This window comes from Gobius niger, assembly GCF_951799975.1.
Source record: "Gobius niger genome assembly, chromosome: 2".
In the NCBI taxonomy this organism is placed as follows: Eukaryota; Metazoa; Chordata; class Actinopteri; order Gobiiformes; family Gobiidae; genus Gobius; species Gobius niger.
Genome location: NC_136853.1, coordinates 12,085,398 through 12,100,909, shown reverse-complemented (window position 1 = coordinate 12,100,909; position 15,512 = coordinate 12,085,398). Strand labels below are relative to the sequence as shown.

The following is a 15,512-nucleotide window of genomic DNA, read 5'->3' as shown; positions in this document are numbered from 1 at the left end:
GAATGTGCAAAGTTACGAAAAGTACAGGATTTAACTGATCAGTTGCAAGAATACTGTAGCGTATTGGAACATTTGCGCTACAGCTACAGGATTCTTGGAGCGGCTGAATTGGAAAAGAAAAAAAAAGTTGCTATGCGCCCTGAGCTGTAGCTACACAAGGAGCATCATCAGGAGGTAAAGATTGACACACGATGGAAATGTCACCTTAAAACTCAGATCAGACGTGGTGTTGTGGCACTTGAAGGCATGTGTGGTTTATTTATGGAAAACTGTTGTTTTGGTGTTGTGTTGTGGTGTTGATCTACTGTAGAAAGTAAGCCCGTGGTATCCTACGCTCGAACAAACAAAGGCAATTTCGCTTTTGTTTTCAATTTGACATCGATTCAAAGGAAGAAGACAAGGCAGTGGGATGTAAAGAGGAACATAATGTGAAGGTTGCCATAGAAGAGTAGTGCTGCTTGTAATGAACCACGCCTCTTTTTCTTAAATAACACCCTCTCCCTTGCAGCGCAGCCTTTAGCGCAAAACCTGCGCCACATGCAAGATCGCGCGTGTACCACGTTGCGTTTAGATTTGCGCACGGACTGCGCCAGTCACAAGATCTGGCCCTAAATGTGTTCTAAAAAACGCATTAAACCTGGGTTAGACATGGACAAGCCCAGACTGTACTGAAACGTAAATAGAGCAGTTAAACAAATCTGAAATCTGAAAAAAAAATTTGCGGACAAAAAGCCTGAATCCCACGTTTTACATTTTGAGGTTTTGCTGAGGCTTAACTGAAAGAATGAAAAAAAGGATTATAAGTTAAAATGAAAAAGAAAATCAGACACAGTGTCCTCCACACAGGGAGGCCCATCTGTCTTTGTCAGGATATAATTTCATTGAAATATTAACAGAAATATGAACCTCTTCACTAGATGGTCTCTGTTTGATGCATGCCATATTTGCAGGTTAACACACATATGTATAGCACATATGGATGTGCAATACGTTTAACAATTTAAACCACAAAACTATGAGCCTCATTTACATTGGAAAAAAGTTAAAGTACAACTGGTATCGAAATAAAAGTATCAAAAGCAGGTAGGCCTACCGAAAAAATGCATGTAAGGAAGTTGTTTCTGGTTGTTTCTGGTTGTAGATGACAAATATGCTAGTATAAAAGTCATTGTTTAGGTATCGATATCGTTGAGGTATTGGGAAAAAATGTAGGATTCTTCCCTTCCCTATTACAATAGGGCCACCAGAGCTAGACAGTAGTTCCGGTGGAGTGCCATGGCAACACCCTTCATTTTAGATATGTGGCTATAGATACAGACGGCATCTCGTCATAGAAGGGGGCGTGGCCTCGCCAAGGGGGAAAATAGAATCTTTAGAGAAGCACAATTTTCCACTCCTTTTTGCCATTTTCTGGTGGAATATCAACTTATTTATCACACACAAATAAAGTCCAGTGTAAATCGGGTCCATATGGAAATTTTCTCACAGCAGATTGTTCAGTAGAAGTGAAAAAAAAGCAGTTGTAGCAAGCGCTAGCTAACCGTTAGTATTAGCCCGATGCTAACATGTAGCATGAAGTTAGCATTGTCCGTTATTCATGTATTTATGGGCTGTTGAACCACTTTGCTCCTCTCCATGTCTTTGTATCATTATTTAGTAGAAACTATGTTCATATTTCAGCGTTTGTTTCAGTAGTTTTTGAATAATTAGAGAAAATATACATTTTTTCAAAATAGTTTTCCCCCTTAACTGTTTTCAAAAATGACCATATATGGGCGATTCCAGTGATGCCGTCTGTATCTATGCTGAATTCCTTGAACGTCCTGTTTTTTCAGTATACATTCTTTGACATGCATATGAGATATTTCCAATGGCAGGCCCAACTCAGCCCAACAGTCTACCCTGTTAGGTGCACGTCCCAACTGCCCTGGCCAGGACTAATCCGGGTTAACCAGTTTTTAGGACCGACCTCGGGCTGTGGCCAAATAGCGCTGAGCTGATAGTAACGTGACGTAAGCAGACTGCTGGCCTCGGATTGGCCAGAGGAGAGAGGACGGCTCTCACTAAAACATGCAGGTCATATGGGATATGATATTTCACATCATTCTGCCGTTGAAACAGTTCATTTAGCAGACGATATCATTTAGCCGCTTTAGCATAACTTTAGCTGCTGTTAGCATAACATTAGCATGTAGCTTACTTTCATAGTTTGTCTTTAGCTGCTTCTTTCCTAAGTATTTGCCTTGGCACCTCTAAACAATGCCAAAAACCCCACCAAAAGGCAGCATTTGTCCACATTGTTCTCATCGTGGCTCTGTTATTCCTTCAGTAATGTGTATTCCAGCATACATGCTTTTGCTATGGAAAGGCTAGACGTTGAAACCCATATCGTGTCGCATGCAGCGGCCAGACAGGGCTGGGTAGATACCAGTGATGAGCGGGTCAATGTATAAACAGCCCACACCCAACCGACGTTTTCAACTAACCCGCCCGCAACTCAGACCGCAAAAAAAGAAAGAAAATATTGTACCTGACCCCCACTTTGTAGTACTGGACTAGTACTATATAAATTACAAAGCTTTAATTGGCATCTTTATTTCAAAGGGACTAGTTGGTGATTTGGTGATTGCTTGATTAGTCCTAGTGTTCATAAGGGTGAACATGTATCACTGTTTTCCAGACTCTACAAGGGGGTGACCGGTTACTGCAGTGCCTATAGAGGGGACGTGTGTCGGGGCGTGCTCCGTGACGACTCCCTGGTCTTCTTCAACTCGTCCCTGTCGGACCCCGAGGACATGCAGGAGTACCTGGTGCAGAGCTGGTGGAACGAGTTGGAGGGCCTCAGTGCCACGTGCGGCCCAGCTGTACGATCGCTTCTCTGCCACTCCGCTTTCCCAGACTGCAATCCTTCAGGCCTAGGACCGGCTCCCAAACCAGTCTGCAGGTGCGTAAACAACATTTGAATAGTTCAGATGAAAATTGCAGATGCCATTATACGTGACTTTCAACCTGTGTCTCACACAAAAAACTAACAAACTATAACATGCTACCTTTGGTTTTCTAAGCGATAGAGAGGCAGGGCAATATTGGGCTGGATGGTGATCACAGTTATTAAGCATTTGATGGCATCTTAGGGATAATATTAACAGCTATCAAATCTCTATAGTATGAGGCAACAACGTCCCTTTGAAGAAACAAAAAGCCAGGCTCCATGGGGTCTTGTTTACAATAAAACCTTCTAGCGTAGTGAAGCTTTAATCGTCGACTGGACTGAGCTCACTGATAAAGGATGTTCAGTGTTCAGTGGATGATTAAAACTCTAATACTTCCTCTAACTTTTGTTTAAGCAGTTTATATTTTTTTACCCCCTAAAATGTCCGTGTGTGTGACAGGGAACATTGCCTGGCAGTGAAGGAGCTGTATTGCCACAAGGAGTGGTTAATTTTGGAGAGTGCCACTTCAGTCCAGTCTGGTCTCTATGGTCCTCTCAGCGGGGCTCTCTCTCCCACTTTACACCTCCCCAAATGCCTGACCCTACCCAGTCTCCATGGTGACCCGGACGCTTGCACACATGTTCCCTTTGTAGGTATGAGTATCATTACACTTATGAACTGCACCAAACACCAGGCCAGCTGATATTCAGTAATAATCCATTCTGATGTGCAATGAAGTAGTTCATCATAAATGTTTGTGTATCATTTCGAGGGTAAGCTAGTTCTGAATAACATCACACCCACGGTTCTCAAGCTGTGGTTCGGATGCCCAATTATTCTTTTGACTTATGCCTATTATAGTACAATTATAGTCCTGCTTTAGTCCTGTTATGAACCTGAATTTGATCTAGGATTCAGAGAGCCAAATATTTAGAGTTTGAGAACATTGGACTACTTCACTCCACTGTCTGTGCATCACACTATTCTGTAGTAATGGTTTACCTTTAATATAATGAAAATGCAACAAACAGCTGATCTGAAAATCTTATTTGTATTCCTTTTTCAGACATCAAGAGAGATGAAGTCACAGGTGAGTCCTTGTGCTTTGCGTAAGCTGAAGTTATAGCTGGTCTAACATTTTGCATTTTTCCACGTGCACCAGCTTTCTGCTACAACGACAAAGGGCGTTTCTACCAGGGAGACGTAAACATAACCAGATCAGGAATCCCATGTCAGCCATGGAGCCAACAGGTATCGCAAGACTTTTGGTTAATACAGTGTTGCTCTTTTTTGTGTATTAATCTTGTATTTGTATTAATTTTGTAATGCAATATAGGGCAAAGCTGTATTTCTCTGGGTTATAGTTGGTTGACTTTACTATAGGGGGACTGAGATTGAAAGGCCGCGTGTTTTATTGGAATTTCCATTCAGCATTGTAAAGTTTATCGTTTGAAAGCATCAGTTTTCTCAACATTGAGAGATGTATAAAGCAAAATTAATATTTTTAGGTTTATAATGTTGGTTAATTAAAACAAAAAAAATCACTTCATTCAGGCAGTTTTGATAATCCTGTTCACATTCGTAATTTTTTTTTCAACTAAGAGCTTCAATCTGTATTTCCTGGATAATGTTGCTTGAGAGTGAGGATCCAAAAGTGTTCTTGACATTTCAAGTCCATATCCCCGGAGCCATTCTGCACTGAAACAGTGAAAAACAGTGTTCCAAATAGGCTGAGTTCACGTTTCGGAATGTGATGATGTTATAATCTGAAAGAAATCTCCAAAAAGAAAATGGACAAATATTGAAACTGGTCATTATTTGGATGTGATTGGATTCATAAACCTGGTGCAGATGGTAGAGCGGGTCGTCTCATGATCAGAAGGTTCGAATCCCGCCCGTGCACACTGTCGTTGTGTCCTTGGCAAGACACTTCAGCCTCTTGGCCTCCAGTGTCTGTATGAATGAGAGCGTGAATGGGGGATTGGTTCCTTGCTGTGAAGTGCTTTGAGTGCCTAATGCAGGTGGACAAGCCTTTGAGACCTTTTGCCATCACTTTTGGGACACTTAAAGGAACAGGCCACCGTTTATGCATACTGAGTTATGTTCTTTCCTGAGCGCAGACGAGTTGATGCGTACCTGCCTGGTCTTTACGCGTGCGCTCTGTCACGCAAAAAGACCAGAGATGTTTTTGGCCTTTAGCCTCTCCTCCTCTCCTCTATGGGGCCAAAGGTTGGAAGTTAGAAGTGACCAAGGTCTTTTACATTTTCCCTATTGAAATAAGTTTACATGAGCGGCTCTACGATCCAAGTAAAGTCACCCAATATTAAACATGTCGATTTTCTAAGCGGATAAAAGTGGTACTATAGTGTAAGGAGCACTTTGACTTTAATATGCAGACGTCGAAGGAGAGGCTTATGCTAACATCTTTGGGGTTTTTTTGCGTGACTGAGCGCACACGTAAAGACCAGACAGGTACGCATCAACTCATCTAAGCTAAGGTAAGAACATTACTCAGTATGCAAAGATGGTGGCCTTGTCCTTGACCATTGTGACCGTTTTTGTTTCATGTGGAACTGTACCTGAAATGTCCGAAGTATTGGCCAAAAAACATGGCAAAAAAATCTGCATTTTGACCAATACCATAGTTCTTTTTACCTCTCGACAGAATCTTGTGAGGTCATGTAAACGCAAACCTATCACTAAATGCATCCCCAGGCGTGACTTCATTCAAGCTTGAGTTACACAGTTGAATAGTGTGTGTAGCTGCCTAACAGATCCTACATGCAATTGGATTTAATAGATATCCAACTGATGTCTTTAACATAAACACTTGTAAAATATTCAGGCTTTATAGAATCCTCCCTTCGGCTTTATCTCTTAGACTAAGAGCCCACATGTGAACAGTGCAATCCCTCTGGTTTCACCCTCTGACCAGAATGGATGACACTCATGGATGCATCTAACAGCCCCAGTATTCCCCATAAACCGGGCTACGTTGAATGTCTAACTTTCAAATTGTTGCTGCGTTGCCTGATTGAATTACTAGAAAAATAACAATCTCACATGGTCTTTCCAAGGCTGGACTTAAAGCAATCATGAGTCACTAAGTTTAATAGTGTGTACTGTATTTGCTGAACCAATGCTATGGATTTTAAATATATCTTATCATAATAAACGGATGCCTTTAACATGCCTTGTCTTCCCCCTTTTCCTCTTGCAATCCAAGGCCATCGTGTCAAATTCTGGCTCCCCCATGTGCACACTGTCATTGGGTCCTTGGGAAACACACTTCACCCAGCTTGTCTTTACATTGGTGTATGGATGAGAGTGTGTACAGTATGGCTGAGCGGTTCCTTGATGTAAAGTGCCTAAGGTGAGGTGCCTGAGGTATAAATTTACCATTGTCCCACTGTGGGGGATCCTGTATTTGCGCTTAGACATGAGAAAGACAGAGGGGTGAACTGACTTTGCCTTGTAGCCCTCTTGATTTCCCACACTCACCGGTTCTCTTCATACTGTGAAGAACTTTGCTGGCTGTGTGGCGTGGTCCGGTACAAGGGGTCAGCCATGTCTCGTGAGGCAGATGATCTTACACTACAGTCCTGTGTCCCTGTATTCTCTTTGGAACTGTATCCTGGAGTTTGTCCTGGTTTTTCTCCAATGACTGGACAATGGCCAGTAAGATATTCTCCAATGACTGGACAATGGCCAGTGAGATATTGGCCAGTGACGTGTGATGTGCTCTGCGCCATTTTCCCGGGAGGTATTTCCGTACTTCACATTGCACTATGAGGAATGCCAAAGCTGAGGTGCCCAAGTGGGTTAACATGTCTGAATAATACTTCACTTAGGACCTGAGAAGTAAATACCCACATGTCAACCATTGCCTTCACTTTCTGACCGTGTTCTCATGGATGCTCTCTCACAGACGCTTAATGTCTTGCCTTTAACTACTGAACTTTTCCTCATAAACCGAGCTACGTATCCTTAAGTGCTAACATGTGCACCGTCATTTTCTCATGCATGCGCGGCGGCCACACTCCCACAGCTCCTTTGTGGCCTCGCTGCCAGGACTTGAGGAGAGGGGTCTGTTGTATTGCCATTACTGCTCTCCTGTGCTATAGCTGCTGTGTCCTTGCCAGGTCAGCATCGAGGGAGGGGCCGCCCCACTCACATCCTGGCTCTGGAAGCTATTAGCCTTCACACGCATACGCTGCACAGAATCCTGCAGTGTTCACAGCCCCGGAGTATTACATGAAAGTCATCCAACATTAGAGCCCCATTATGCAATTCACAATTAGCCCCAGACAAGTCGCCCCTTCCTCCCTCTCACCCAGCCTTTCACACATGCTCCGCTTTAGATGTTCCGAGTCGTGAATCGTAAAACGTGTGTATGCGCATAAAAGTCGAAGATAAAGTCAGGATTTAATATGTGCGAAAATGGCCACACGTGATTGTGGAATGGTGTTGGCCTGCTTTCAAATATAGCTCGACATAAATCAGAGGTTCCCAATATTAGGCTTCGTTCTTTCTTTTGCCTCTTTGACAGAAGTCACAGTGGCTAATATTGATTTGGTAGATTCTGTCATATGATTCTTGCAATTTATAAAGTAGAATCATCTGATAAACCTTAATGTAAGTCGCCAGGCTTGTCCACTAGAGTGGCAAAAGCACTCTGATGTGTGTTTTGTATACCAACTACAAAGTGTCTTACTCTTTCCCAAAGGCTGTCCGTATGCTAGTAGTAAAATGAAGAGATTCGAATGAATAGAAGTGGATGACAGCTTAACAAACTTCTCTGGCCTGTCGTTCTCAGCTGCAGCAGCTTTGTGACCCACATCACAAGCCACGACTCATACACAAAAACATGATTTTCTAATATGAAAAAAGTATTTTGCATTTTAGCCTTGTTAGCGCCATGAAGCAAAAACAATATTTCTTCAGAGTTCTGTTGAATGAAGCAATAATGAAGACTACCAACAAAGTGCCACAACTAACTAAAAATTGGTCCAGCGACCCACTTTTGCGTCCCGACCCCAGCATAGAACCTTGCTCTGAGCTGACTGTCCCGTTTAACCCTTCCTTGAGCCGTCGCCTTAACGTGGTAGAGGGGTTGAGCGCCCCAAATGATCCATGAGCTGTGTTGTGGCTCCCATGGCAAACTGGTCCTAAGCGACGGGTCAGACAAAGAGCAATTCAGAAGCCCCTAATGATGAGAGACCAATAGGGCCCGTTTCATTGCGTCAGCCTGAAGGAGCGCCTGTCCTGGACGCACCACCTGTGGGCTGAGCCAAAGGGGGCTGAAGTGATTTGAGCGACACAGAAACAGATAAAGCGAATGGATCATTGGAAACTCAAATAAATCAGTTGGAGAAAGAAGAAAAGAAATACAACTTACTAACCTGGCCATTCATTTGGTTGCAGTCATTCTTTTAGCATTGACTTCCTTATTGGAGGCTCTTAAATCCTGTTGTTTAATTTGATATCTGTTACTCGTTTCTGACAGTTCCTGAAACAAATTACCATTCATTTACGCCATTCCTTTTGCCTAATGGCTTTACATCTCTGCTCTACATTCTTCAAAATGGTGCTTATGTGGTAGCAGCAAAAGGCACTTAATCCCTTTTTCATCCGCTGATGTTTTGTCTCCGCTGAAGTCTGGGTTTACAGAGAAAATACAGTGACATCATGCAGCGCTCATATCCTGAGCCGTGACTCGGATCTGCCGCTGAGCGCTGCTTATTCATATAGGATGAAAAGTCTGCTATGTTCAACACTGTAGCTTTATTTGGATGATTAAGATCCAGACCCACATCAAAGTCTGCATTTCCTCCTTTAAGTGCAATAATAACGTGACTGGAAGGATTGAACTGGAGCAGTCTTGGACACACAGATGGCCTTCAGCTGAAATACTACTTTAATAAAGCCCTTCTTTTTCCTTACATATGTTTTGCTTTTACAGACCTCAGGACATACTGGGTGTGTTAGTGGCATATTAGCAAGTCACAACAGTGTTTTTCTTTCATGATCAGGATTCAGAGGCAATCAGGTGGCTCACTCACGCAAGTCTTTCCCAGGTTTGAGGGTCAAACATAGACGATGAATTAGCAATGTGGACTAGGGTTTGTTTGGGCCATGTCGTGAGATGATAATATTTAAAAGAGCGCACTGTTTTGTCTCTTCCCCTCATGTGTCCTGTTTAAATCACACCCCTTCTGTAGAGATGTGGGCTTCGCTTGTTCAGATGAGGAAGCACATGTAACATGTGTGACACTGTGCAAATGATTGAGCAGGCTTTCTTGTATTTGTATAGCATTAAACTGTTTACTACACCAATATAGTTGCTGTAGGTTCTTGTACTGTGTGACATGCAAACCATATGGGCCTTTGTCTTACATTTAACCTCCCTGCAAACCAAAACGAATACCTCTGACTGTTGTTAAAGTTCGGATGATTATTTGAAGTACCTCCAGTGCGTGTTAGGACCATTAGCTTAAAAGAGTGTTATATTTGACCTCGATCCTGTGGGAAACGGACACAATGGGCCAATCGGTGAAACCCATCTTTCTGCTCCTCTCGCAGGACTGGCCGCTGAGTTGATCTTGTGATGAGTATCTGAACACACAAAGACACCAGATGTTCAGTGTTTGAGCTGGCGCTGGGGATTTTGGAAATAAGCAGACAGCTCTCAGTGTCTGTCACGATACAGCAGTTTCTTTTACCTTGAACTCCACTTTGGGGGCTCTCACCAAATATGTTTTGCGTTCTTTGACCAGTCATTTCCAGGAGAAGTTAAGATCTGTCCTTTTTGGTTTTCCTGTTTAAGTCTTTAGAATTCTAAGAAAACTTAGGGTCTGTTCTGAGATTATAGGATAATGTAATAAGCAAACATGTTTTAAAAGCGTAGGGAGTTTTCCTTTGGGCACGTTGGCTGTGTGGGGTTTACTGTTAAGACAACATTATGTGTTTAAGGTTATCCCATTCGATTTGTGGAAAATGTAAATATTGTTAATAATAGGTTCCAGGCTCCTAACAACTTTAGAGATATAATACAAGGAGGATGGGCTGCTATTGTAACTAAATAAAGGGAGTCCTGCACACAAAACAAACTACATTTCATAATATACTGTACTTAACTTGTTTTTGCTTCATATCCAATTATACTGTCTTACAGGATCCTCATCAGCATCGACTATCTGTGGACGTCATTCCCGAGTTAACGCATTCGGAAAACTTCTGCCGGAATCCTGGAGGCATTAGTGAGAAACCCTGGTGTTTTACAACCAATCCCAACATCCGCTGGGAGTACTGCGCTGTGCCTCAGTGTGGAGAAATTGAGAGAGGTAACACTGTTAAAGAAAAAAAAAAATCCTTTAGCTTTTTTTCCCACACAATTTTACATCACATTATTTGAGAACACAAAAGTGTATCCACAAAAGCAACAGGTACCTTAGTTATTTAAAATAAAACATATACATTATAATGAAAACATGGGTAATTCTGAAAAAGCTAGTGCCTACTATTTCTAGAAGTTGTTAATATTGAGGTAAGCAAGTGAATTTTAGTGTTTTCAGCATACATTTTGAGACTGCATTAACCAACCAAGTGGAAAGCTAAGAGCCTAAAACCGATCCTCGTGGGACACTGCACTTCAGCTTGGAAAGACTGAAAGTTTTTACTTAATCAAAGACAAGGTTTTTACTCTGTTATTGCTTTGTTACTATATTCTATTTTCACTACTGTATGTTTGGACTAAAATAAACAAAAAGTATAATTTTGAGTTAAACTGACATTGATAAACGTCCGTGCATTACTTTGTCGTTGTAGTGTTTCAGCCCGAGCCCTCTCCTCCTCGTCTCATCCCCCGTGTCCCGCCTGTGACCTCCACCTCCCCAGCTTACTCCATGTCCGTCATCGTGATCGTCATGACGTCACTGGCTGCCGCTGTCTTCTTCACTGTGGCCATTCTGGCCTGCCATAGACGCCGGAAACAGTGGAGGAACAGGAAGAGGTTAAACAATCTGACAAACCGTTTTCAACCCAGCTGCATATTTTATTGTGACCTTTTTATTGTGGCTGCCAAATCTGAATGTGCAGTTATGGACCTCTGAGGATCCACGTGAATTCAGGATCATATTTGAACAACATTTATGGCTATCTGTTATTCTTGACCTCACAGAAAAGCATGAACTCAATCGATCGAGGGCTCTGTAGAACTTGTGATTTTACAAAACAACATCTGTAGAGTTTTATTCACACGTTGCTTCAAAAGTTGTCAGCAGAAGAATGTTTGAACACACATCTCCATGTCTATATCTGGCATAAAACTGCATGACAAATAAATAAATGTAAGTTTGCCCACAGGCAGCGTAGGTCCAATAAAATATAGGACAAAGTTTTTGCTCCTCCTGCTCTAGTTTCTTTGTTCTAACTTACTATTTATGTATGTCTGGCTTGCAGAGTGATGGAAACCCCAACGCTGACCACCCTCCCGTCAGAGATGCTGCTAGATCGCCTTCACCCCAACCCCATGTACCAACGGGTCCCTCTGCTCCTCAACTCCAAACTGCTGGCCCTGGAATATCCTCGGAACAACATCCAATACGTGCGGGACATCGGAGAGGGAGCTTTCGGAAGGGTTTTCCAGGCTCGGTGAGTCTGACCGCACAATAGAGCAGAGTGTAATGCTGAGAATGCTCTGGCGCGTTGGCCGACAAACCGTGACAAGGCCAGGCCGCCAGTGTGCTGAGGACTACTGCGTCATTTACAAAGTGACACATACAGCACATACAGGTGTCGGCTTTACTTCACACCAATGCTGTTCAAATGTCAGTGTGGTCCTGCAAGATACGTCAGCAGAGTTTAAATTCATTGTCACGGAGTTTCATTTGATTCCATGTTGCTGGTGGGGTCTTTCTGTTTTGGGATTTGGTGTCTATAGTCTCTGCTTTCCTTAGGCCCTTGCTAAAGTTTTGAGGATTGTTACCGAGGTGTGACAGGGTGATTTCTATCTACTACTCCAGATAAGTTGGGCCAAATGTAAAGGGCAATTTTCGCTACGAGCCACCTAGTGCTTATAGCAGGGGTGTCCAAACTTTTTTTCATGGGGGACTGCATACTGAAGCGTACACTGGGTGAAAGGGCCATAGATCAGTAGCCTAGTTAGTGCCGCAAAACTTTTGACTAGCAGAGGTTTAAATTGCCACACCTTTATTTCTGCTCAAAACCTTCATGCCAGCTCTGTCTCACAGTAAACGGTTAGTTGTTAGGTTAGAATTGTATGGAATTATTACATTTCAAATAAAAAGGACTATCTCTGATGATGTGTCCCGATTCAGCAAAAAGGCAGAGGGCCACGAAAAATTGGTCTGAGGGCCGCATTTGGCCCCCGGGCCGCACTTTGGACACCCCTGGCTTATAGGGATATTTCACGATTTTTGACATAGGGCCTCATTTCCTAGTTATCCAGAGTGTTGCTGATTTCTGGAGATATTGTTTTTGTAATTCATAGAGTTCTTATATTTGAAGAGTTTCGTGGCGCTAGGCTAGTGCTAGGCTAGCGTATTTCTACGATATCAGCTAGCCTGCATTAAAAACAGTCTGACCCGCTCCACAGTGCACCAGAGGCAAATTACTGATAACGCCAGACTAACCATATAAATGTCTGTGTCCATAGAATAATTTTTGGAATATAACTGACCTTGCATCACATGAATGATCGCATTTTGAGGGACTATTTTCTAGCAGATCACTCCGCCGCTGCGTAGCTTATACAAACACGAAGCTGATGCTGCTCAAATATACGGTATTTTAAATACAAAATGGTTAAAATTATTCGACACAAGCATATATATGGTTAGTCTGGCGTTATAAATGATTTGCCTCAGGTGCTCTGTGAAGCGGGTCAGACTGTTTTTAATGCAGGCTAGCTGATATCATGGGAAATGTGCTAGCCTTGCATTAGCCTAGCGCCACGAAACTCTTCAAACATAAGAACTGAATGAATTACAAAAAAAATATTTCCAGGTACCAGCAACACTCTGGATAACTAGGAAATGAGGCCCTATGTCAAAAATCCTGAAATATCCCTTTAAAGGGACTATTACAAGCTCTCTTATACCAACTGAGCCAGTGTCGCTACCTTAAGCTAGTTCCGTGTGATGACCCCTGACATTAAAGAGGCACTCAGTAAAAGTCTATTATCGCTGATTTATCCCTGTCTTCACTTTCCATGGATGACTTATCACCATGTGTCTTCCTCCCTAAACTAAGTACAGAATAAAACATTTATTCTTCTCGTGAGACGCCACAGGAAGCGGCTCTCCCCCTCGAGCGATGTGTACTACTGTCAATGCTAGCTCCTGGGATTCGGGCATGTTATTAAAGAAAACACTCAGTTCTATTTTAACACTTCATGGCTCAGCATCCGGACTGACATTTCTTGCAGAGCCCCGGGTTTGCTGCCAATGGAGTCCTTCACCATGGTGGCTGTGAAGATGCTGAAGGAGGAGGCATCGGCCGACATGCAGAACGACTTCCAAAGAGAGGCGGCGCTAATGGCGGAGTTTGACCATCCGAACATCGTCAAGCTTCTTGGTAGGTGCAAGAGTCTCAAACCACATAAATTAACTAATCGTATAGTTTGAATCTTCATAATCAGAAAATTGTAAATGCAAAGGTAGTATATTTTTTTCCTAGGTCACTGGTTTAGTTCTGAACAGCTGTGTTTAACATGCAGAGAGTGTGGATTAGCTCAAAAACAGATGTCGGTAAAGTGAATTTAAAGATTTGGAAGACATAAATATTTGGCAAGACTACGTACCCCAAGAGAGATGGGTTTTGTTTTGTTTTGTTTTGGGGTTTTTTTGGGGGGGGGGGCTGGTGTCCAACATGTGACCGATTAGCAAGGATTAGCAATGTCAAGCACAAATCAATGAATCGTTCAAGACAACTTCACGAACAGTGAGATACTGATGGGATGTGACTGGATACATGTTTAAAACATTATGTTGGATGTAGATACAGCAGGACACGTTTTGTTCATTGAAATATAACTTCTTTTTTTTATTTTTTTTATCTCAGAGCTAACAGCTAGTATCAAAAAATAACACCACAAAAATTCAAATACATTATACTAAAGACAGGCCGATTATTTTTGAGTGGCTCATTCAAATGCTTGGCACTATTGTAATTTTTGTTCAGTGTTACCTGTAAGCATCAAGACAAAAACACCTACAACGATGAACGGAAGTATCCTCCAGTGAATTTTGTGCTCCTGATGCAATGTTTTTAGCATGATGCTACTGACTGTCCACCAGTAACTCATGTAATCTTGAGCTATTCTTTTTTTGTGTGTGGACAAGACACCGCAACTAACTCATAGGGAAATAACAGCACACAGGAAGAGCAGCGCCTCCTGAGGATACACTCCGAAGTCATGTGACGCGTGTGCACATAACCCATTAATAAAACAAAACAAGATAAACTCTTAGACTGTTACGTAGTGTCATATTTGAATTTTAAAAATGTATGAATTCATGTTCCTTCCGGATTATATCACATGCACAAACAACCTTTTAAAAATATATATATTTTTATGTTAAAAAAAAAAGTCCATCTCTCGCGTGTTACTGTTAATTCACTCAAAGGATGACATCAACTTTACCTGGAACAAGACAATCTCAGGAAGATTTCAAATCTCACTCACAGCTGCTTTTGACATATCGTATATAGCATCCCCCAATCCCTGGATCAGTACATCGGCAAGTGCAAAAACAGATGGGGGATGAGAAGATGAGTTGGTTGGTTCCCACAAAACTTAAAATCTAATAAAACATTTTTTTTTAATAAGTCATTATTTTGTTTCTATGCCATGATCCTTTCTGCACAGCCTTCACTGCAATCCATGACTAGCCTCATTAAGACAGTTTCACTCCAGTCCACATTAGTCAGCTACACGGCCCATTGGTACAGCATACAGCTCAGGCTACAATTATGGAAATTCTACTTATTTGCTTATCCCTGTCTGTATCCAAAGATCAATAATGAACGTGAAAAAAGGTAAAGTTATATTCAATTGGCATTTAGCCTTTTTACGTCAGCATCATGTTCGCAAACCTAGAATCTGCCGCCGACAAATGAGTTGATTGAATTATTACTCCAATCATGGAACTAATAATACACTTCAGATGAGAGCTAAAATTTCAGCGTGAGCTCAGCCAGATGTCCGAAACAGACCCCCGTATGTTTTTCAGAACTCATAATGGAGTCTTAGTATTTAGTATTTTTAGCGATGGGTCAAAACTCATCCTCCCACCACTGACCTTTTGTTGAGGCAGCTACCGTTGAAGTGCGCTCCTGTTTCTCTTGGACATGTGTGCGGGCCACAGAGGGGCCAGATTTAGACAGTGTTCTCTGGGGAACTGTCCTCCATAACCTCCAAGGACGTTAAACAGCGCTGATGACCTATACCGGCTGCCTATTCTTGGCAAGAGAGATGTGCATACATGTTTTTGTGCAGTCAAAGGGAAGTAAGTGATCGAACCGTGCATCTAAAATGTATATAATAATTCAATCACA

The 15,512-nt window shown here is 42.2% G+C and overlaps 1 protein-coding gene across 1 annotated transcript in view; it reads left to right on the top strand.

Annotated features, from left to right (window-relative positions):
* Positions 1-15,512, top strand: part of musk (muscle, skeletal, receptor tyrosine kinase) — a gene marked incomplete at its 5' end in the record, with an annotated part of 28,690 nt that overhangs the window by 11,394 nt on the left and 1,784 nt on the right. The window contains 8 exons of the mRNA XM_079552171.1: positions 2,681-2,944; positions 3,393-3,586; positions 4,000-4,023; positions 4,096-4,184; positions 10,108-10,276; positions 10,761-10,944; positions 11,394-11,585; positions 13,381-13,529. Coding sequence (XP_079408297.1) covers positions 2,681-2,944; positions 3,393-3,586; positions 4,000-4,023; positions 4,096-4,184; positions 10,108-10,276; positions 10,761-10,944; positions 11,394-11,585; positions 13,381-13,529 — 1,265 coding nt within the window. The remainder of the gene's footprint in view (positions 1-2,680; positions 2,945-3,392; positions 3,587-3,999; positions 4,024-4,095; positions 4,185-10,107; positions 10,277-10,760; positions 10,945-11,393; positions 11,586-13,380; positions 13,530-15,512) is intronic.